Source organism: Malurus melanocephalus, unplaced genomic scaffold (assembly GCF_030028575.1).
Source record: "Malurus melanocephalus ecotype Western Australia unplaced genomic scaffold, MMel_1.1 scaffold_33, whole genome shotgun sequence".
Lineage (NCBI taxonomy): Eukaryota > Metazoa > Chordata > Aves > Passeriformes > Maluridae > Malurus > Malurus melanocephalus.
In genome coordinates, this window is record NW_026623265.1 from 1,598,100 (window position 1) to 1,623,478 (window position 25,379).

The window sequence follows — 25,379 nt, forward strand, 5'->3', positions numbered from 1 at the left end:
AAAAAAAAACAAACCCAAAAACAAGCAAATAAAAATAAAAAAAAAAAACAAAAAAACCAAAAACCACCCAAAACCAAAGCAAACTAACCAAAAAAAAATCCCACCACAAAGCCTCCTCAGTATCTAAATTAAAACTAATTAATGCTGATTTTATTCTTACATCAAGAGCATGGTGCTTGTGGAAGAGAGGAGGGTTTGGCACTTTTGCACAGAGATGAGCCAATGTATTTATTCCCTTTCTGCTTAGCAGTCACAACCCTCTCCCAAAAGTACCCCTCACAAGAAACCAGCACACTAAGAAGCCTCAGACCACTTGTCTTAATTTCTCTTTTCCTTTCACAGTGTGCTGAAGAGAGGCAGAATATAAGATGGTAACATGATAATTATTTAAAGACACTGCACAAAAAGCCCTACCTCCTTCCACCAGGGTTCTGTGACCATTTCTTACTCTGAGTTTTTGCTCTTGGAGGTTATGCCTGTACAGACATTCACTACAATTTCTCAGAGGGAAAAAACATTAGGTTCCTGAACTTTTCCAAATGCATAGTATCTGAACCATCTGAAGGCACATCCCACCTTCAGTGCTGGCCTGGCACAGGAGTGATCTTTAGCACAGTGCAAAGACTGCTGAGCTTGATTCCACCCTTTTCCTAACTCCATTAAAAATGCCCTGCCTCTCAGGACCTCAGCTCTTCAACAGACAAATGGCAGCATCGCTCTCCTTACTGGGTTTAAGGAGAAGGGGAAACCTATCAATAGAAAACGTCAAGACTGTATCATTAACAGTCATGAACAGAGTGCATTTAAAAACCAAGAAGGTTTATATTACCTGGGATAATATTACTACTAGAGTTTAAAACATTCCCTATAAATGTGATTCTTATTAGAATCAAATTTTTGTTGCATTTAAAAAAACCAACTTTTTACAGTTTACCTGAACAATATATTTTCTTTCAGCTGACAGTGTGAGCTATTTCAAAACACTCAATAAAATTCACCATCTGAAAAGCTTAAAGCCAGTCTTCTAGTGGTAGAGTAAGACCTACACATTCTCCACACAAAATGTAACTTTCAGGAGACAAGGTTTTTTTTTCCTGGTATTGGGAAGAAGTGTTTTTATAGTTCTTCTGGTGCCAAAGAAAATTAATGAACTCCTGCAGAGAAGTGTGAGGATATGGGTCATTTTTGAGGTGATTAAAAAAACATTTTATTACCTATTGTTTTACACTAGATGCTGTTAACTTTTACCCCATGCCACAGAAGTTGACAAGGCAGAAGAAAACTCTGTTTTGCTGAGTACAGTATGTATTTTTTGCCACTAAGAAATACCAAAGATATGAAACCCACATATGCCCATTTCAAAAGAAACTGTTTAAATATTCTCTGTATTCTGCCATAAACCAGGTTACAGAAGTGAGCTATAACCAGCAAAAATGTACAGGACTGACCAATTCTTTTTATTCTTTAGTTGTGCTCCTGAGAGTGAGGAGAGATTTCACATGTCAAGGTTTGTTATAACTATTTCAAGCCTTTCTAGGAGTTGAGGAATACTTTCAAATTTTGAAACAAATAAATAGAATCTAAGGCTCTACGTTTGGATCCTGTCTGCTTCAGTGCCGGGGGGAAAAGACGAAGTTTTGAGCAAATTTTACAGTGTTAGCAAAAAAAGCTATTAAACACAATAATAGCTTTTTAAAATTTATGATACAAATCAAATCATTGATATTTCAATTTCACAATCTGTCTCCTGCCCCCATTTCTGTCCTTTTAATCTCTTGTCAAAGCCAGTTCTGGCTGTCAAGGCAAGACAAATTTGTAACTTTGGACAAGATAGGCATCAAAAAAACCAGTTCTTTTTACAATTCTTGACTTGGTATTAACATTAAGAAAATTTCCAGGAGAGAGCGGAGATGCAGAAAAACAAAAAGCCCATAGCTTTAAAGTATTGTACAAGATAAAACCAGATTGGTTCCAGTGAAAACTTCAGCAGCACAAAGAGCTTTCACATTTCGCTACACGTGGTTATAAAACACACAAGTCAAAATATTTGTTATTGGAATAGCCGAAGGCAATATCTTTGTTAATGCAATAAGGAAGTTATCCCCCTGGTGTCCTCTGACACTAAAATTTTCTGTCATGCTGAACTGCCAAGTTTTTTTAATAGTTTACCTTTCTTCACAGTTTCCTTCTGCCATCCTATGTCAGATAAATCATTAGCATCATTAAGAAAAGCACTCAATTCATATTGCTTTAAGCACTACCCATCTGACGACAGAGCTACAGTTTTAATGATCTGCTTCAGAAGAACAGCAGAAGAATATTTTTGAAGGCAAAATATGCTTTTTTCTCCATCTCTCACTAGCCAAGGGATTCTTGATTTTTTTTTTCTAATAAATTTATTAAAGTGTTTCAGATGAGAAATTTTACTACAGACACAACAGAAACAAAGAAGTTTGACTGTGGCCTGTGCAGCTCAAAGAAACAGAGATGAGCAACAGTTTCTAGACTATCTGATTTCTATAGTATCAGCCTACACTGAAGATTCCCAATAATAAGAAGTTTGCTTAGATGGGAACTGCAGTGATCTGGTGACAACCCAAAGCACCTGTAACAAGCAAGGAGAGTTCCAACTTCAAGAAGAAGAGGTTTAACCCACAACTTCTGAAGAAGTATCTTAAATGAGATTGTGATTTTATGGCTTTCATAACATCAGGCATTTTGCTTCCTATAGCAAGAGGATGCTTTTAACATATTTAGATTATGATGTTGGTAGGACAATGATCACCATTTCCTACTGTGATTTCTAATCTATGTACTCCACTAAARCAACATGGGATTAAAATCATCTTTCTTCAGCTACTTTTCGCTTCAGGGCAGCTCAACAAATCCAGTTTTTGAATTGTCTCTAATCTAGAACTGCTTGTTGCAGTGGACTCTGCTGCAGGCATTCACAGGCTAGGAAGTGAATCATCTTTCTGTACATGTTCTTCACTGTGTTTCCCCCATCTCATTATATTCATCTGACAAAAAGACAAGTTCTAGAAAAGCTTTCTTTTATTTTTGCAGAAAGATAAGCAGGTTAGCAGACAGTACTGTAAACTGTATAGATTTAATCTGTGTTAGTTGCAACAAAAGCTCAGTTTTGGCCCAAAATAATCTTCTGCTTTGTGGGACCACCACAAGGCTGGCAGAACAATGTCTTCTTCCAAGCACTTTGTGATGCAACACCAGAGGGTGTTGCAGATCAGGTCTAAGATGCCTTGAGGAGAAAAACATAGGATTTCTTACACACTACTTGAATATTTTTTTTTGGCTGATCTGTTAATTTTTTTTTTTTTTTTTGGTAAGCATTAGCACCAACTCATAAATAATCAGAAAATAATTATGATAGAGAAATACCCCTCAAACATATATGCACGTATGAAAAGAGAAGGAGAGAGATAACACAAGGAAACTGTTTCCTTACTAGTATGCCCCATCAATAAGTGAATGGGAAAGATAGATAAAATAAAAGCTTTATCCTCATAGGGAATACTGAAGAAAAGTGGTGAAACTTCAGACATGACATAAGACCAGTGTTACACATGAAGTCCCAGAGGAAATCACTGTCCTGAAACAGGTGATCAAATTTCCTCCAGATATTGGAGAATAGACAGAGAAGTGAAAGATTAACCAGCACTTAATGATTCTGGCAGATTGCTTATTTCCCGACAATTCCAAGAACAGCCTGATGAAAATCAAAACCCTGCATGCTGCTTATTAGCTTCGTCCATTGTAAAAGAAGTGAAAATATACAGTGCACAGAACAGCTGAAGAAGTTATATAGACTAGCAAAGAAAAGTCTGATGGCAGACAGAGCATATCCTTCTGTTGATCACCCTGCCTTCCTCTGGTCTAACGTCCCTGTGGGGAAACTTTGGAGACCAAATCGTGCAAACCTTTAGGATGACTTCCACCTACCACAAACATAGGTATTTTATTTTTTAATTTAGAAGGATAAGAGAAATAACTGATCCCAAACCGGACATAGCTCTTATGTCAGTACCATACCCTCCTCATGTCTGTTATTGAGCAAAATCACTCTATGGGTGGATGTGGCACCACAAAGTAACACCCCCACCTTCCAAAGAACTGCTTTCAGAGAAGGAATGCCACAGTATCTGTATCACTGCTACATACAGAATTTCCAAAGATGCATCCTGGAAGAAGCATTTGGTGGACAGTCACACATAAATCCGGGTTATGGACAGAAACCTATAGTTTTTCCAAAGTGACTAACTACTGTAATAGCTCTTCTCATTGAAAAGACAGCCATCAGCTGCATGCATTACAAACAAAATCAAGTCTTTGTTCATGTGCTTTTGATTCACAGCTTGGTACAAAACACACATATTAATGGCTGTAGGCATTTCACACTGACACAAATGCAACCCAGTCATGAAGGAAGAAGGGAAGTCTTACCCCTGCTTGGCTCATACAATGTTGATGTGCCAGCCAAGAAAAGCAAGAAATCAATTCTGCTGGAATGACATGCCCTCCAGAAGCATCATATTTATTTTTAGGCAGAGGACACAAGACTGCCTTTTAAAGAAGTCAGCAATAAATAAGCATGGAAGGGATGGATCAACAGAAAGAACCCTTTCAGATTGACTGTGGGGTGCAAATTACGGAGGAGACTGAATGCTCTGCATTTTCATTTCTCTACTCAAGTCTCCTAAGTCTTTTTCCTCAGCATGCTTTGTACCTGAAATGAAGTGAATGCACATTCTACTTTCTACTTTACCTAAACTCAGCTCAACTGAAGGCTCGTTTCATTTCAACTCACAGTCAAGGCTGCAGGAAAATAAATAACCTGGTCCTGGAGAATCTCCAAACTGCCTAGCTCCCCAAACCATTTCTTGAAGGTTTTCTTACGTACACATTGCAGACACCATTTTGAGAATATTTTGACAGTATTATTTGAGAACTAAATAATATGATGGAATTAAAAGAAGAAAAACCACTCCAGTGGAAAACGGAAGTTTTCTGGTATGTGGAAAGATCACTGAGCAACAAGGGCTTGCACAGGAAAGAAAACCATACAGTAACATTAAAGATAAAAGTAGAATATGTGACTTTCCCCATCAATCAAATCTGCTCCCTAAAAGGAAGATAAATTTCTTCGTTACTGAACAAAAAAGAAACACATACCCTTCAGTAGCCATGCAGATTCTGCTGAAGTTTCTGTAAGAATAGCTTTTTAATGGAAAAAGTTACCTGGATTTTTGTAGATGCTAAGCACATCCTTGAAATAATGAGGTAAGAATCTTTCTAGTAAAAGCAGCACATCCTCCAACTCCTCCAGAATGCCCACAAGCAGAAAATTTTCATTAACGTTCAGCTTTGCTCTTTCAAGGGCCCATTCACCAGGCTCCCTGTATGAAATTGATGGAAGAAGACAGATGGAGGAGGGAAAAAGGAAAGTTTAAACATGGATTTCCTGCTCAAATTCAAGCCAAGAACACGAGTGAATAAAAAAAAATCAGTGCTATACTTACAACAGAACAAAATAGACCCCCCACCAAAGCTGAGTAGCTTACTGAGCTTTTCCATACAACATCTAGAATTGGTTTGGCATGTAAAAACAAGATCACATTAAAAAGAGGCTAATCACTGTGTGAATGTGTTCCATTCTGAAGACATCTTTTGCCAACTTGTTTATATGCTCAAACTTGTGTACTTTGGTATTTCAACTTGGAAGCACAACCCTTCTGATGGGAGGAATGACTGCCCTGGGTGTTAGAAGCTGCTAAGGGGTGGTGGTATCCCTGAATCACATCACAAAAACTGTTGGAACCAACCACTGCCTGTTGTTACTCAGTGAATCTTACACAGGACACTATTGTTTCCCACTTTGTCCTTCATTTTAACTTCTGCCCAAGTGTCCCTGAGCTTCCCTTTCCCTGTCATTACACCTGATTGCCCTGCAGCTTTGCTACAGGATTTGCATTTTTTTGTTGTGAGTGGTACTGGTTTTGAAGTTCAGTCTAGGGTTCTTCTATCTTTTCTCCCAGCAGGAGAAGTGGCAGGATTTTATTACATCCTTATGCTTCTCTCAGTATCCCAAAAGCGCAATGTGGTTAGACAACCGTACAAATCCTAAATCCCTTGTACTAATTCATGTTAGTTATGTCCTGGGAACAGCAGTTGTCATTCCTACTGGCAGGGGATATAATGCCAGTGTGCCAAGCTAAAGGAAATCAGTTGCCCACACTACCTGGGAGTGGCTGTAAATCACACGTCTCCCCTGATTTCATTAGGTCATTGTGGACCCTATGCAACACTGAATGTAACATTTGTCTGAACCTCTTTCTGTGACATGTGGAAAAGCTTACTACTCTCCACTCCTACTAGAGCAGACTTGCAGCAGGTTTTTCATGCTCTATCACCTTCTGTGCACTGATCCATTTCCTGGAAGAGCAAAGTGTCCTAGCAAACACTATGAGCCTCCTGTTTGCAGCTCCTTGTGGGACTAAGCAGTAGATGAAGGAAGTGCAAGGACAYGACAGGAGACAGATCCACAACAAGGTACAAAACAATGCTTCAATATGCTGCTTGGGAAACTCACAGAGATATATTGTGGAAGTATTCAGGTATGTGACTGTTGTTAATGGGATTATTCATACACAAGTTAAATGGGCAACCATAAGTGTTTGCAAATAAAACTAAAATATGTTAAGAAAAAAAGGTGYCATGAAAATGAAGTCATCAATCTGTTTTGTTTCTTATACACAATTTCACTTAAGCACAAAAGAAAAAAAAAGACAGGATTTTACAACAAAGATACTTAGAAATTAAGACAGAAGAAGTAACACATTTCCACTTGCTATTACTGCTACAAGAAGTTTGGCTTTTGAAAGAAATTTTGGAAAATGTGCAGATGTTTCATTATGGAGAAGACTAAACAATACAGAAACAAAATACCTTGAAGTTGAACAAACCTAAAAAAGAACATTGTTACCCATAATACAAAAGTATTTAAAAGCAAGAAAGTATTTAAAGTTGTTCATATATTAATGCATAAAAATTTACTATGTTATCAGTAATAGAGCAAAATGAGAATGGCATACACAGACATATTAAAAATGAGGTAGCTCAATTAAAGCAGTAGAAAGCTGCATTTTACAGTTTTAAGCATGATTCCTGTCCTTACATGGACACAGAGGCCTGTATTCTTCATATGTAGACTGGATACAAGCATCTGAGTAAGTCAAAAACATGAATTACAAAATTACAGTGAAAATAAAATGAGTACAGAGCACATATGGTCACTGCCATTCTCACTTTGCCAACCCTGAAAAGAAATCCACATAAAAATGTGCAGATTTGATGAATTATTCATGTTATAAATCAAGAATAATGCTACATTTGCAGTACCCTCTTCAAAATATATGCATGCAGTTATCACATAAAGTGCTACATTCGTTGTACTTACATTTTTCTCTTGTACTTCAAATAACGTCACCTCTTTATTGCCAGTTTCTGACAAAATGTTGGCAATAGCTATTGCTGAACAAATTGGAATACCTTGCATGTATTTACCTGCATCTTGGATGCTGTCCACAGAAATATGGTATGATGTAAAATAACCTGGGATTGGAACATTCAGGGTAGTTTTCAAGGATACATACATTAATGTCCTGTGGGGGAAGAAAGGAAAAAAACAAACCTGTTTATCTCATTCTTTTTATAGTCATATTACACATTATGCTGAGGCTGTAACAAATACCTTAAAAGTCATCTATTGGTCCATTTATCTACTTCTAAATATCAGCAGGGGAAACAAAAAGTCCTTTTGTTATAGAATGCAGAAAGCACTTTTTCCCTCCTTGCTGGAAACCCCACAATTATTATACTGGGATTACCGTATGATTCAAAGTGGGGCACATAAATCAACCTTCACATTGAGTAATATTTAAAATATTCAGGAGATTATTTTTTCTTCTAAATACACCCTGAAGGAAACCTGAAGTAGCCAGAATAAATATAATTGAGACAGCAATTACTATATTTTCTCTCTCTTTAAAAAAATTCTACTTCATTCAATGATGGAAATGAGCAAATGTAAGCTGTAATTTGTACATCTTACTCAATATTAGAACATACATCACTTTTGGTTACAATTCTATAAACTTCTCAGATGTTCAGAATTGAACCTACTGTGCAGAGCCCCACTGAGAAAAGGGGTTATTAGAAAGTATTTATCATTTTTATGAAATATCGTTCATCTAATTAGAAGCTATTTATCATTTTTCAAAGACTAGGCATAGGTACTGAACCCTGAGGAATCACATTTCATTTATAGCTTTACTTCAGCACAATAATAAACATGTGGGATTGAATTCCATTATCTAATCTGATAGAGCCTTACTCTGCAAGCAGACGCACCCACTCTGGAGATACACAAGGCAAAAAATGTGTAAGACAACAAAAGCAAGGATGGAAGGATCTTATCTTCGGGGAATCGATTCTCACTGTTATTTAGATGTGTGCTTTTACAATGCAATAGGCATGATACACATCAATATCAAACCAATAACTAAGCAAATCGATATTTTACCAAGTAAATAAAATATAATGGAGAACATTTCACAAGATGTACTTGGCAGCATGAAGACATGGCAGCATCCCCTGCTCTCCCAGGGCAGTGCAGAATACAGGCCTCCAGCCATGGTATCCATATCTGAGACCTTATCAGAGAACAGCTCTTCCCACAACTTCACCTCTCTCACCTAACTTTATCAGAGCCCCATTTGGGCCTGTAAGCCTTTTAAAGTATATTTCTGATTCCTACTCTGTCTCACACTTACGTGAATGCAAATTTATAAACACATCAGAAGACCCTGGGTTAGGAAGTAAATCACATGGTGAGGAACCATTAAAGAAAACAACATAAAAATTGCCAGCTGGGATACAAACAATCCATTTCCCCTGCTCCCCACAGTATATTTAGGGCTTGCCTTAAATACATACCAGAAGATCTATGGGCAAGACCTGAATTTTGACATTAAAGGCTCTCAGCTGAAGCTAACCAGCCTCCCATTCTCAATGTTACGATTACTAAGAAATCTTCGTGTGGATGTATAGATGGCACAGGCAATATATCTCTCCTATCATCCCAATAGGGCTTTTAACATGAGTTACAAATTGCACTTCTTTAAAGGCTTATTGTGCTTTTACTATAGATACCACCGAAGATGTTTTCAGGGATACATATTTTTGGCTTTCGTAAGAACCTAAAGACCTGCAATGAATTAATAAATTGCCTGGATTTAAAAAACCTGAAATACTGCCCGGGCAGTACTTTAAATTATGTCCAAGCTGGCTTGCACTTGATTGATGATTAGATGGAAGGTAGATGGAACACTTATCTACGATTTAAAAATCATTACTGACACCCAACTAAGAACAATATATATTTTCTCACTCTCATACAGGGAGAAAGGGGAATGGACATTAGGTCCTAAAAAAGAAACTTACTGTTTTTTGCAAGAATTAGGAATATGGTGCATTGGAAAATATTCCCTGAGATGAATATGAATACCCAACATAAAAGCGTAACCGGGACCCAGTTGTAATTGTGAAAACAGTATTTGATTAACATGGCCAGAAAAACATCTGTACAATAAAAGCAATGTAAATTCAYGTGAAAATCCTGCCGCTTTAACAAGTGAACAGCTGAAATTAAATCAAAAGGAGCTTCATAGTAGTCCTTTTCGGGTAAACTGATGTAGGATCACTGAAACAACCAGGCTAGCTCTAATGTAATCCCACTCCTTGCTGGTGACTCAAGGTTTGAGACAAAGGCCAGGTGAGCTTTCATACAAGCCTACAATCTTTTGCCACACAAGGACATGCATTTGACCTTGCTGACATGAGAAACACTGGGTTTTCTCCRGAGTAGAAGAACCATCCCTTCCCAGGCTTTGTTTACCACCACTGCTGTGATCCATATTACAGCTGCTGGAGTCTCCTCATGCATTTGCAGCACTGCTCACTCCATGAGCTGTGAAATCAGTTTTTAACCAAAAAGTGGGTGAAAGAAAGGTCAGCCTGAGGTGTGCTAGTCATTACAAAACTTAAACACACCTACAGGAAGATGCTTTTTGGTGCTAGTGGCACTCAGGAATTTCTGTTTCTTTTTCTGAGCATGGAAAACCAGGATGAAACGACATTATTCTAGGCAGTGTTACTCTGCTATTCTAAGCAACATTAATTAAGCCACATTTCCCAGTAAGAACATGCTTTTCCAGCAGAACACAGATCTTTCAGGGCAGAAATGTTTCTATGTGAGGCAAAGATGTGCAAGGTGACAGGTGACAGCCTTGCTCATTTAAATCAGTGGAGGAACTGTGTAAAAAATTATTTTAACATAGTCTAGAAAGATACAGAAGGAAACACACAGAGCTACTCTGATCATAACCCTTTACAATAAAGAAAGAGGTGTTTTACTTTGTTCTTCAGCTGCCAGCTACAAATCATATCATTCATGTCCCACTGGGCTTCTGTCTTCTACAGGCAGTGGGAGGCCCGGGAAACAGCCCGGGGGCTCCAAGAAACAATAGAAGCTGTCTTTCTTTTAAATAGTACTATATTTTTCAATTCATGTAACCATTTTGTCTGAAAATTTAAGCTGGCAATTTCTACTTCCTTTTTCTATAAAATTGTGTTTAAATAAAAATCACAACATGCCTTAATCCTTTAATCTGTCAATGAGACAGGCTACTGATCTATCAGAATTTATCAAAGGTGTGTTATTAAAATGGTTTTTTGAGGTTAACAATAAACTTTTATTTGCCATAATGAGATCATACATGCTGTAAGAGCAAGTCAGCACTTCGTTAAAAATATTTCATAGAATCATTGAATCTTCAGGCTTGGAAGAGATCTTCAAGGTCATCTAGCTCAACAGTYAACCCAGCATCACCATAATCAACMCTAAACCATAACCCCTGGTGCCATATCCAGATGCCTCTTGAACACACCAGAGATGGTGACTCCATCACTTCCCTGGGCAACTTATTCCAATGTATAACACCTTTCAGTGAATTTTTTTTTTTAATATCTGGTCTGAATCTCCATGACACAACTTAAGGACTTTTCCTCTCATCCTTTCGTTTTCCCTTCATTAAACTGCCTTTCAGGTAGTAGTAGAGAGTGAAGGGCTAAAAAATTCCTTTGAGAATTTTAATGCCATGAGAAAAAGAGCAAACTCTCAGGTGTTCTTTTGTAGAACAATAAGCAATTTACCAAAGTTAATGTCTTTAACTTATGAGAAATACTCTACCATATACAAAAGGATGTGACTTAAGATTTGAGAATTTGATTTTTTTTTCCTCCTAATACAAAATTATAAGAGTACTGACAGAAATAATAACTTATTTTGTCCAGTAGAAGGAACATTAAAATTAAAAAAAAAAATAAAATCTTGGGCTTCAAGACATTTCCTATTTTTGGATTCTCAGTGTCTCAACCAAAAATTAGAGAAACACCACATTCTGCCATGGATGCATTAAAATTCTTAATAGCCCTAACAATTTAAAATAAAGAATCATAACTCAAGTACATACATGCCTTGCAAATAATTTCCATTCTATTTCCATCTGTTCCTCTATGGGAAACCACAAAAATATCCTTTCTCTCACAATCAAAACAAAAAATACACATCCTCTTTCTACGCTCTGCCCCTGTGGGACACCGCAACTTCTGTGAAACCAGGAGACCTTACTCACAGCCCAGGCACAGTGCGTGCTCCTTACGTCAGTCCGAAGGGTGCCCATGTGGAGGTGTGTCAGCAGCAACCTAAATAAATACTTTTCAAGTTTTCATAAGAGGAAATGAAGTAAAATGATGTGGAAAACCAGTGACTGAGCCCAGTCTACAGTGACCTCTCTCGCTCACAAGGCTGTTCTTCATACACCACTACAGTCAGCAGTGCAGTCTACTCCTCACTGTTGCCAGCTAAGGAAAATTCTTCTGCTCTCCCGAGAGCCACCAAGAATCCACTCGCAGCCTGTAAAGTGTTTTCTCACATACTTGGTGTTTGTAAAGAGGTTTAACTGACCATTACATCCTGAGGACAACATTGCATCATATGAACTAAACACAACCATACTCAAAAAATACCCCAAACACAATTCCCACCTTCTCTGGCCCTAGCTATGGAGCTCTGGGTGGCTGTAGAGTGATGGGGAAGAACATGAAAACATGATGGCTTAGCAAAGGGCCTGTGAGTGCAAATCTGAAATGAAAGAAGGAAAAGCACAACTTCCTACTTTAGAAGGCTGCAGAAAGACACTCAAAAGTCAAGATAGAGTCGGCATGAAGGTTTTTATATATAAATGCAACATGACTTACTACATATCACATAGGAGCACAAATTATTCACACAGTTTAATGAAAAATAAGATACAATGCAACATATTTTCAAACCTAATTAGAGCAAGTTTTACTTTACCCAGTGATATTTAATGTTTTTCTTCTATCTCAATCAAGTATTTGGATAATTAGACCCACATAGCAGCAGGACAACTTATTTCTTCCAAATTCTGGAGGCATTTGGTATCTGTTTGTGCATCTACTATTCCTTGTCTGGGTCTTCATGGTGGATCTCTGCTTCACTCCATGGGCTGCAGGGACATATTTGCCTCACCATGGTCTACACCAGGGGCTGCAGGGGAATCTCAGCTCTGGTGCTTGTAACACCTCCACCCCCTCCTTCTGCACTGACCTTGGTGCCTGCAGAGCTGTTCCTCTCACATATTCTCATTCCTCTCTTCTCTGGTTGCAATTGCTCCTGTGCAGTAACTTCTTTCCCCCCTTAAACAGATTATCCCAGAGGTGCTACCACCACCACTGAAGTCTCAGCCTTGGCCAGCAGCGCCTTGGCTCCATCATGGAGCCGGCTGGCATTGGCTCCACCGGACACGGGGGAAGCTTCTGGCAGTCTCTCACAGAAGCCACTCCTGTAGTCCCTCTGCCCCCTGGCCTCCCACCATTGCTACCAAAAACTTGCCTTGCAAACTCAATACATTTTTGTAGAGGATAATTCTGGGGTTTCTTTGAATTGACTTTCCAATTTCTTCTGGAAAAATACATGTTTTTACTTTCCTTCCCCACCACCACATAAGTAAATAGGGCGCCAAGTTTAACTCCTTTTTTTTTTTTTTTTTTTTTTTTTTTTTTTTTTTTTTTTTTTTTTTTTTTTTTTTTTTTTTTTTTTTTTTAATGGACTCTTTTGCCTGGGCTAATTTGCCTGAGTTTTCAGCCAACATATAACATCAAGAAAATACATAGGTGAATATATTTCTTCTCTGTTATCAGAAATTATGTTAGTAATTTGTCAAAGATCAGTTTTACCAATAAGAATGGAATCACATCACAGTTGTAAGCAGACACCTAATTGTATCTTTCTTTTCCATTGCTTTTCATATTTTTCATCTCAAACCATCATCTTAGTAGGGGAAATACATTAAAACAAAATAGAAAGAAATTATACCAGAGAAAGGGTGAGTGGCTGCCAGCTGGAAGCAGTGTGTAAGCTTTAAATAACCATCCTGCTACAGAGGGCACAGATCCAGGGAAGACCAAAAATGAAGACCATCATACTGTAATCAAGAATGAATCCCACTGGCAACTAACAGCAGGGAAATAATGCATCTGCTAATTCTGTTTACTAACATTTCTTCATTAAAGAACCTGGAAAATTTGTCTGCTTGGGTGATGAGTTATAATAAAATCAATTAGGGATGGCATATATTCAATTCTGCAAACACCAAGCAGGAAATAAACACCCTGAAATACCTAACCCCTCAGGGACTTTTCAGCCCTCCCTAATGGAGAGCATGTGGACTCCAGCAAATTGATGCCTAGGAGAAAATCAGCAAGTCATAGAAGGCTGGAAGAGACCTTAAGATCACCTAGTTCCAGCCCCCCTGGCAAGGCAGGGACACCTTCCACTAGATCAGATGCATCAAAGCCCCATCCAGCCTGGTCTCCCCAACACTTTCAGGGCTAAGACATCCGCAACTCCTGGGAAAACCTGTTCCAATAACCCTGATAGTAAAGGATTTCTTCCTAATCTCTAAACCTGCCATCTTTCAGTTTAAAGCCATTGCCCCTTGTCCTGTCACCGTTACATGCTGTTTTTAAAAGGTCCCTCTCCAGCTTTCTTGTAGGTCCCCTTCAGGTACTGGATGGCTGCTCCCCCTTCCCCAGGCTGAAGAACCCCAGTGCTCTCAGCCTATTCTCATAGGAGAGATGCTCTAGCCCTCTGATCATCCTCATGGACGTCCTCTAGACTTGTTTCAACAGGTCCATGTCCTTCTTACATTGAGGGCCTCAGAGCTGGACTCAGCACTCCAGGTGGAGTCATAAAAGAAAAAGTCATGGAAGGTGGAGCCTCACTTCCCTCGACCTGCTTGCCACACTGATTCTGTTGCAGCCCAGGATACAATTGGCTTTCTGAGCTGCAGGTGTATGTTTCTGGTTTACATCCAGCCCCTGATGTACCAGCACCTCCAAATCCTTCTCCAGGGGTGCTCTCCATCTGTTCATCCCCAGTCTGACAGAGAGGGGTTGCCCTGACTCAGGTGCAGGACCTTGCACTTGGCCTTGTTGAACTTCATGAAGTTCACAAGGGCCCACTTCTTGAGCTTGTGTAGGTGCTTGCTTCTGGATGGCATCCCTTCCCTCCAACATGTCAACCACACAGCTCAGTGTCACCAGCACACTTGCTGAGGGTGTGCTCAATCCCACTATCACTGTCACCAACAAAGATGTCAAACAGCACCATTGCCAATATTGACCCCAAGGAATGCCGCTTGCCACTGGTCTCCACTTGGACATTAAGCCACTGACCACAACTCTCTGAGTGCAATCACCCAGCCAATTCCTTAAGCACCAACTAATCCATCCATCAAATCCACAGCTCTCCAGTTTAGAGACAAGAATGTTGTGCGGGACAGTGTCAAATGCCTTGCACAAGTCAACAGTTACATCCAGCAATTTACGCTCACAAAAGATAGTTCTAGAGCACAGACAAAGCTAATTTCTGACAATGACAGTCTCAGCCTGGAGCTGACTGTGAGGCTGAAGCCAGTGGGCTGAAAGTGGACAGAGATGCCGCTGGTGGATGAGTGTCCTTCTGGTAGGGTGGTCTCACCATACCTGGCAATGCAGTGCAGCCTTGGCTGCTCCTGTCCCAGCAGGCAAACTCCTACAGAAGACTCAGGTTGTTGAGAAGTATTTTAGCTCAACCTTTGCTAAAGGAGAAGCAAGTTATACCAAGTTATCATTTGTCCAACCTGTTTAAAAAATGTTTGTATCCACTCTAATTTGTATCAATGCTTTACTGCTCCTACTGTCAGGAAACGTTTGCTATTATCTGATATGAAAACACATTAATATAATTTCAGAAAACTCTGCTTTGTCTTCAGCTTGATGAACACACGGAATAGCTGCAGGACATCTGCTCCACAGCATATTTTCATTCATCTGAAGATTTATAACCCTACAGCAATTCCTTTTTAAGACCATCCTCTGGACTCTCTTCAATTTATCAGAAATCCTAAGACAGAACAATTTGTAACTTACGCTTTTTCAGTAAAACCAGAAAAGACTGTGCCAGTGCCTTAGTAAGTTCTAATCTGAACAAGGTAGTGTATGAAGGGAGTTAAAGAATCATTTAATGTCTCTGGCTCCTGGAACCCTGTATCATTTATTTACCTTGAAATACTAGATCCCAGAAACCACTTGTGCTAAAACAGTTTTAAAAAAAAACAAATTGGAGAAGATATAGAGGAAATCATCATGTAACACAATATACCACTCTTTTAATGTTAAAAGCATCAATGTTCAGCCAAGTATTTCGTAAGAGTAAGGCTCTGTGACTTGTATTAATAGCAAGTCCTGCTCGCAACTGGGCAGTAATATGCATTACCGGGTTGCTCAGAATGAAAAATCATGTAATGAGAAAAACCACAGGACATCACAGAATCATAGAAAAGTTTAGATAGGAAAGGAAATTAAAGAGCATCAACGACCCTGCCATGGGCAAGGGCATCTTCTACTAGACCAGGCTGCTCAAATACAGAGAAGGGCTCTCTAGAAAGAGCATAAGTCGGGAAAAATAGTTTCAAAGTGAAGTCAAAGAAATTTTAGAGAAGAGGATAAAATAAACAGAAGATTGTCAGAACCTAGCTAGTATTAGCACTATAATGAAGAACACAAGCAGCAAGGGGAAGAACAAACATCAGCAGAAAAGGCCTCTCTATCTTGAAACAGATCCTTAATCCAGTCACTAAAGGTGTTATAAACACAGTCCGTTGTCTTCAGCTAAAAAAAAAGAAAGAAAGARAAAAAAGAGGATAGTATGATTAAGATAGAAGGCTAAAGACAGGAATAAAATATATGGTTTTCTCAGTGAAATAAGACACTGAGTAAGGTTGCAAAGCATTTGTGCTGAGACAATAATTGAGAATAACAAAGAACAACAGCAAAGCAGCAAATGTTTCAGGGAGTGTTAATGAGACCAGATAAGAAATCTGACCTCCTCAAGGAAATACAGAAAGACTCTATAATGTTGAAAGACATTTAGGGTAAAACTATATAGATCCTTGCAACAGGACACTCTGGATGACAAGGATGTAGCTGGGTTTAAAAAGAAAAGCCCAAATCACCAAAAGAGTAACAAGAACAGCAACAATAATAAAAATAAAATAAAAATTATACATTCCTAGAAGAGAGTTTTATCAAGGGCTAAGAAACACAGATACAGCAGCAATATCTGATGGTAAACGAAGGATGCCAGAACCCGGGAGGACACTCAAGGGGAAGCAGCCTTTCAGCCTGTCCCCAGCTTGCAGTGGCCTCCCCAGCTGGGCTGGATGGTGCTCAAGTCTCAAGAAGGGCCTAATGCAGAAAGTTCACACCTCCACATATGATGCAATAGCCATTACACAGATACAAAGGAATTTAAATATTTCAAAATACCGCATTTCCTACAATACAGGAAAGCCTATTTTAATAATGTCAAATTTCTGCAGTTCACATTTTTCTCCCATTTTTTTCCCCAGGTCAAACGTTCCCATTCCTTTAAAGCCTGACTGGATACACAGAAATTATACTCAGCAGATTTTAGCCTAAACCTCAAAAATGCTTGCATTAACAGAAACACATTCAAGTTCTAGGAATGCCTCCACCTCTTGAAGCTAGCATTACACATTGTTTTTAGCAGAGGTCCACAAAAATAGTTTAACACATTTAAAAGTTTAAAATAGGCTTCTTACAACAAACATCAGAGTTCTGAATACCAAATATATCATTGGAGAAAAGAAATCCATGAGCCAGAAAGAAATTAATTTCATTAACAATGAGCATTAAATATTATTGCTTTCATACATCCCAACAGGACAGAGACAAAACAAACACAACAGATCATTGCATTTGCCCTTTTTTTAATATGACTTAATGTGACAAGAATTGGGGAGGAAAATGCTTACATTCTGCAATATAAATCTTGAAAATAAAAGAGTGAAGAGATGGAGAAGGAAAGACATGGAGAAGGAAAGGTGCCACATGAATCTAAAAAAAAAAATTATTGCCGCCATCGGGAAAGAAGTAGACTTTTTAAAATTATTAAGCTTCTCTAATCTGCAGATATAGCAAAATTTTTACTTAGGAAAATGAACACTCTCTAGCTGATGTATGTTTTATTTCAAACATACTGTTCAGTTATAGCTTAGACTACCTGCTGTCATGAATTCCAGTGATATGATTCTCTTTCACTGTTGAAGGGAGAGAAGTTGTATCCAACAGCCCCTGATATTTCCCTGAAATAACCCAGTCACATCGAGTACACTGAGTAGCAAAAATGGAAAAGAAACCTGCTGCTGACTTCTCAATTAAAAAAGAGAAAATATATGATTCATCATACATATAATTATAAATTCTTTTGGGGTAAACCATTTTTTCAGTTAATTGATAAATCTCAAATGCCACTGTACTGACTTTTAAGAAAAAAATTCCCCATAGCATTGAGGTCTAAATGTCTTTTATGTCCCCTTGACCTAGATAATTTGTGGTGGCACTTTAAGACAAACTGTTGAATGGTGAGAAAATAGCTAGAAGTTTGAGTTGTGGGCTAATTTTGCTTTCTTATCAGTCTTCTGCCTAGTGCTGACTGACTTGGAATCTCTCCCTTCATCTCTCAGGGCTGAAAGGCAAAAGGGAGCTTCAGAGCAGAGAAGAAAATCATATTGCATATGTCTTCCCTGCTGCTGCAATTGGAGATGGTTTCTGCTCTGCTGCCCTTATCTAATTTCCCTAGTTAAAATCTTCCCCCTGCTGAATGGTTCTAAAGCTTTTCTGGAAAATTACTAATACTTTGCATTATTTATAGCATTGCCATTCTGAATAGCAGACACAAAATGGAACATATTGATTCCACTTTTCAGTTTGACAAGACTATCACTGTACTGACAACACCAAGTATTAAAAACCTCTGAAATTACAAGGTTCAGAGGCATAAATTATGTTCCAATTTGCATTTCTTTTTAAAAACTTTTTTAATCTTCAGTCATCTGCTGAAGTTCTTTTCTACAACTATGAAAAATGAAACCATACCTCCCTCCCTACACAGAAACCCAGAATCTCTCAATGCCTTCATCTCAGGTGCTATGGCTCCAAAAAGCTCAGCAAGCAACAAGATCAAGTATAAAATAATGAAGGTTAATAAATCTGCTAGGAAGTAAAAAAAAGTATAAAATATGCTTCCCCCCCCCCCCTTCCTGTTTATCAGAGACATCATTTCTTTGGACTCCATTCTGAAGAAATTTTGTTTGATTTTTTTCCTTCAGCCACTGAAACTTCCTTTTTCCCTTTCAAAGAGAACTGAAAATTAATTTTGAAAAAACTAATAATCTCATTTAACAATCCATCTTCACCATGGAAAGTTTCCTATTTGCCACCAGTTAGTGGATTTTTCCTCAAGAAAAAGGAAATTACTTTTGACAAGCTCAGTTATGAATAGTGGCTGGATTTGCCTGGACCAGAGTTCATAGGAAAAAGCTGTGTTCAAGGTAACCTGACTAGACTGGGTTTCAATAATTCACTGAGCAGTAGCCAGCTTTGCTGAAATAATGGCAGTCCATTTTCCAGAGTCTGGAACAATAAACAATCAGCTTAACACCCTTTGTTGGGGTTTTCAKACAGTTTGGTTTTGATTTAAACTAAAAAGCAACTATATTTACAATGGACAGAGGAGCTGTGAAAATTCTAGCAAACAAGAAAAAAAAAGAAAGCAATGCTTAGAATAATAGAAAAAAATGAACACTGCTTTTAGTTCCAAGGAGAATTTCACTATTTTATTACAGAAGGAATGTATTTCCTCCGCTGACATAGCAGGTCTACTGCTTATCCTGAAAGATGGAGTTACCTTGTCATTCAAGACATGCACTGACCATCCCCGTGATAGCTCACAACCATGTAAATAGCATCAGCAAACTGGGAAGGGACATGTATTTTTGAGTAGAATAATTTGACATCAAATAGCCATTTTAAAGCAAAAAACAAAAGTACATTTGAAATAGCTGATGCCTGTTTCTTGGGGCTTTTTTTCACGTTTATTTCTTTAAATAATGTGGAATTACAAGGAAGACAATAAAAATTTATTTCCTGGCAGCAGTACCCTTCCTTACTTGACTGACTCTAAGGAAATAAATGGCCAAATGCCCTGAAGCTAAACTCAGTGACAACAAATATAGTTTTACAGTTTATCACACTTTGTTCCCTCACTTTTCTCCTGGCAACATTATCTCACCAAGTTATAAAAATCTGTTTAGTTTTTTTTTTCTTTGTTTGGGTTTTTTTTTTTTTTTTTTTTTTTTTTGAATTTGAGTAAAATCTACCACAAAAAAGCTGCAGGAATTAGCTTTCTGGAGGGCACCCTCTGACCATCAGTATCCCTCAGATGTCTGGGGTTATTTATATTGGGTTTCCAGTTCCTTAAGGTGCTAAGTCACCTTGGAGCATGTGGTTTGAATCCATACTTGTTTCAAGGAACAGAAGCCATTAGTCCTCCCAGTGTCCTGAGAAGCAAAACTTGGGAACTCTTGAATGCAATTGCTTATCTGTCTGGCAAAGAAGCCAATCTGTCACCTCATTGTCTGAAGTCTCTCATCTTTTCATATCTCTTCAGGAAAAAAAAAAAAAAAAAAGGGAGGACACCTGAAATGAGTCTAGAGCCTCCATACTACAATTGTTAATCTAATTGAAGCTGGTAGTGTGCCGAGATCTTCTCAATACAAATCCACACTCTTGCACGGAAAGTCTTCAAGAAAAAGAAAAGCAACTGTAGCAATACCTACTCTGACAAGAGGGAAAATCCAATTACTGGAATATCTGACACCTGAAGACCATTCCTGAGGGAAAGCACAGCAGCCACTTGCCAGACAGGGCCAAGCAACCAGAAAGAACATCACAGTCCATTCACCAACACAAACCTATGGCATTTGATTGTTTTTTGAGAAACACAAATACCCATCTCTACATCACAGGAGCATACTGAAGCAAACAAAGCAAGAATAGAGAGACAGCACAAGATTTTTAGGCAGACTGTCCCCCAGTTCAGATCTGTTCATTCTGTAATAACACAGAAGCAAAGCCTAATTTTTCACCTCTGTCCTTCATCTTCACCATTGTAAAAAGAGTTCTTTCCTTCCTAGGTAGGCTGGCTGGGAAGAACCTTCCACCTCCCCAGTGGGACAGCAGCCCAGTTGTGTCCCACAAGATATTCAGGCATCCCATGTGTGCCCTTGCTCCAGGGACATGAGCCTTGGTGCTGACCAGAAAGGAGCAAGCACACAGTGCTCCAGCAAACCCTGGGGCACCCCTGAGCTGAGACCAGGATAAGGCACAGGATTTTACTCTGTAGTGTATAATAAACCATAGAAACTTCAGAGTTACTAACATAAATTAAGTCTTAAGTATGTTTAGGCACTGATGTCCCTTTTTTCCACAAAATGCCATCTCTGCTTCCATATGGTTTCAACATGAACCACTTCAGTCCTAAAAATACAGAATTTGCAAGCGTGACAATCATCCTGCAGTCAACAGAAGAGCGCACACCACCACCAAAGAATTACACAACAGGAAAATATTTTGTTGTCAACAAACACCTAAGGCCCAGGAGAGCCTTGGATGCTGGCATAAAAACATGTCAATCCCTCATGTCAGCCACATACCACAAGCCATCAATTCTACCGCCCTGCACTCTCCCAGCTATCCACCACCTCAAACCCTTAGCTCTGCTTTAGTTAGTAAGTTTCTGAGATCAGGATGTCTGCTTATCTCACTTTGCTGGCAGCTCTGACAGCCAGAAAACTTAGGTATAAACCACAAGAAGGAAAGAGGAAGGAGAATGACAGACAAGGAATAAAACGGGCTAATAAATTCAGTTTTATTTTCATGGGTTGTCAGCTCCTGCGGGTTTTGACACCTACAGAGGGAAGTGAGTATCTGACTGCTTGAAATTACATTATCATGCCACAGCCTGAACACATTCAATATGCTGGCAGTAAGAGGAGGGCCGTTTCTCTCTGCCCTCCCTCTGTCAAGAGGAGTAAAAGGTTCTGCAGTTTCTTTCCCCATCCTACAGCCAATAGGATGGGTTTTCATTTAAGGTGGTTAAAGCATAAAACAACAAGGAAGAGAAAACAGGTTTACTCCTAGTGAGGAATGTATTCAAGAGGTTTTACAGTATGGTTTTCTAGGGACAGCTACCACGATTTCATTAGACAAGTCTTTGAAAACTATTAATTAAATATCATTTCAAGAAGTCTGACTCCTACTCCTAAATACACACACACACATGCACATACATTATTACCTCACATTTTTAAGACAGACTACTTGTTGGTCAATGACTCATCTCTGTCATTTATGCCATCTATAAACTGTAACTTAAAACTATTAATTCAAAAATTTATACTAACAGAAATTGAAATSGAAGGTATTCTTTTTCTCTGGACAATAAAACATTCCAGTTCTAAAAATCATTGTATTCCAACTTAAACAAAGTATCAATCAATAGTTAGTTTTACTTGATGACTATTCAACACTACTTTCAGCTTCATGATGCCCAAAATGCCAGACTATGCACTGAAGACAACATTCATAACACACAAATCCTCTTCTTTTCATTCACCTGCAATAGTTATTTGTCAGCTAATTATAATTGTTAAATCATCCCTTACTGGAAATCATGTGTTATCTCCTTAGATGTATGTTCCTGTTACTTTCACATTAACAAGTACATGAGAACTAAAACTGCAAATACTGGAGGCTTACAAAAATTATCATACACCTGAAACTCACCCATACGGGAACTACTGTAAATCAAAACGAAGAGACTTTGCATTTCTGAAAAGAATGCACTGAAACAAATGTTTAAACCTACTATTTTAAGGATTTTTACATCTTCTGTTTTGGTATTTTTACTGTTACAGCTCGCGATGTAAAATTGTGGATGCATTTCATGCTTTAAATGCATTGGTATCTTAGGTTTTAAAGATAAATTTGAGAATAGTAATGACAGTGCTAACAATTAATAACATCAGCATCAGTTTGGAACTTATAGAAATTAATTTGATTGGCAGAGATTTAAGACAGCAAAGCCTTAGCCAGTATGGCATATACCCAAGAACACTCAATTACTTTAAAGTCAAGAAACAACAGACCTAACTGGAGATGTCTATAATTGTAACTGTCTTATATCAATCACCTAGTAGTAGAATTCACTTGCTAGCACGCAATTATGAAGTTTGCTTTTGAGTCACCCGGAGCAGAAACCAATTGCAGAAAAACAGTATTGGCTATGAGGAACATCTACCATAAACACACACAGGACCTTCTTCTGGATACTCCTGAAGCTTTAGATATGTACTGACCAGCTATTTTCTGATGAAGAGGTGTTGCTTTGCTAATTAACAGCCCTCAAGAGCTACATAGCTGCACTTTTAAAAATAGAGTAGAATATTTCAGCTGGAAGGGACTTACAAGGATCATCTAGTCCAACTGCCTGACTATTCAGTGTGGACAGAGTTAGTGCATTGTTAGGGGTATTGTACAAATCACTCTTAAACATTGACATACCTTGGGAAACGACCACCTCTGTAAAAAGCATGTTCCCGTGTTTGACCCCTCCCTCTGTAAAGAAGTGTGTCCTAAAATATTTCCTTTTTGAATACATATAAACTTTCTTACAACAATGATCAGCCAGGATTGCCCACAGCTTAATGATATGTTGTCTAAACCATCACAGCTTTCTATTATTCACCGGATCTGGCACCCACCTATTCCAGTTGTGACCTTCTACATCTTACACTGAAGCAGCCCACAAGCAATCATCTTTTTTCAAAAGACCACCTTGTCATGCCTCCTGGAAATCTGTATTCCTATATCCTTTCCTTTGTTTACTTCTTCCTCATTTGAAGAGTCCTAACCTTTGTCGTTCCTCATATGGAACTTCATCACTGTTCCTACCCATTTCAGAGTATTTTCCAGGTCTTCCAATTCCATTTTGGGAATGAGAGGTCACAAATGTCAAAGAAAAGAAGTCAAGTACAGGCACAGTAGAGATTTATACCCAATGAAGTTCTCTCTTGCTTTGGTTTGTCTTTTTTGACTGCCACTGAGAAACAGGCAGATGATATGGAAGAGCCATCCAACACACACAAATCTCACTCCTACCCCAGCAACAGGCTTGTGAGAGTTCATCAGTTTTTATGTGAAATAGGGATTTTTCCTGCCTCAAACTGCTTTCCTGCCTTCACTGAAGGCAAGGTTGGCTTTTATCCCTGGGCTGCACAAAAATGCTCTGCTCTGTTCTTGCTCAAATATCCAAAAATATATCTCCTGAAAATATAACACTGACATATCGTCTTCTCTTGTAAAGTTTACATGGCCTTAGAAAGCTGGCACCACTGTATTGGAATCTTTGTTCTGTGGTTGGGATTTTCCACTCTAAAAACAGTATCTTCCTATAGAGAAGCTAGAGAACACTACTTTCCCAAGCTACAACACATAAACCCCCAAAAAGAACACAACAGAGAACACCAAGAGCTGTCCTGTATTCATGCTCAGAAAGGCACAAATAACAAACTTGGCAAAATCACCATAAAAATGAAGATTCATCACTCTAAACTTAATACAAGCAAGGTCCTTTAATAAAAGATCACAAAATCTTACATAACAAATGTCTTAATCAGCACTACCAAGACAGTAAATAGTAAGATCGTGTGATAATATTACATTTAAATCAAATTGTGGATACTTAGCTCTTGGTCTCTACTAATACTTGGTTTATGGTTTCCTGCACAGTTCCCTAACATTTGAACAGCCAGAAATTTTCAGATCAGGATGACAGTGGAAGAAAAAAAAAACACGTCTCCTATTTACATTCTGAAACAACATATCCTGTATATCCTGTATCCTGTATACACTCTCCACAAAAAGGAATACAATACAGAATGGTATCAAAAATTACAAGCATTATATTAATCTTATACTTGCTATTCATACAAGTATGTATTGTGAATTATGTGAAAGTTTGTAGTGTTGCAATCTTAACCAATGCTATACTGCTTATTTAACATGTGCAAATGACTCAGACTATTTTATGAGAACAGATTAATAAGGCATATTTTCTTGCTTTTGCATAAATGCAGATGCTGCAATGTTTGGAATGCAACTCTACAGGGGAACATTAAAAAAAAAAAAAAAAGTTGGTTTGTAAATTCAAGTCATTGAAAAGTAAATGTCAGCCATGAAAATATTTCCTTTAATATTATAAGTTGTTTAATCACTCCCTTCTCATTTTCATAGCTCTTCGTCTATTGTGTAAGCTCTGAAGCACCATTTTTTCCCTTAGACTCTCTTATTTAGCATTAATAATTTACTGAACCACAAAGTTAATGGTAATTCAGACCTCAGCTACGAAAATGGGCCAGAAATTTTGCTGTGAAGAGGTAATGCAGTAAAAGAGAACAGCTGGAGACTATTAAAAGCACTCATTAGAGGGAAGAAGCAGCAAACTGTTCTAATTGGGTCAGCTGACAGGTGGCTGCACTTGAGCAATGCCCTCTGGGCAGCCCCGTCGCAGCCGCAGGGATTGGTGCTACTGTGTGATCCCCAGACACATCTACAGCTGCAATGCTGCACTGTAGCCCAGGGCTCCCTGCAGCACATCCAGGGACCAACTCAAACCACCTCAGCACCAGTTTGCAGCATAGGGAGTAAAATCACTACTCTGTGTATGGGGCTATGGGAAAACAGAGTGCATA

The 25,379-nt window shown here is 38.5% G+C and overlaps 1 protein-coding gene across 1 annotated transcript in view; it reads right to left on the bottom strand.

The window, feature by feature from the left end:
* The window catches only part of UST (uronyl 2-sulfotransferase), a 148,987-nt gene that overhangs the window by 25,119 nt on the left and 98,489 nt on the right, over positions 1 to 25,379 (bottom strand). Inside the window, exons 6-7 of the mRNA XM_057363991.1 lie at positions 7,582 to 7,679; positions 5,257 to 5,414 (exon numbers count right to left, since the gene is read on the bottom strand). Coding sequence (XP_057219974.1) covers positions 5,257 to 5,414; positions 7,582 to 7,679 — 256 coding nt within the window. The remainder of the gene's footprint in view (positions 1 to 5,256; positions 5,415 to 7,581; positions 7,680 to 25,379) is intronic.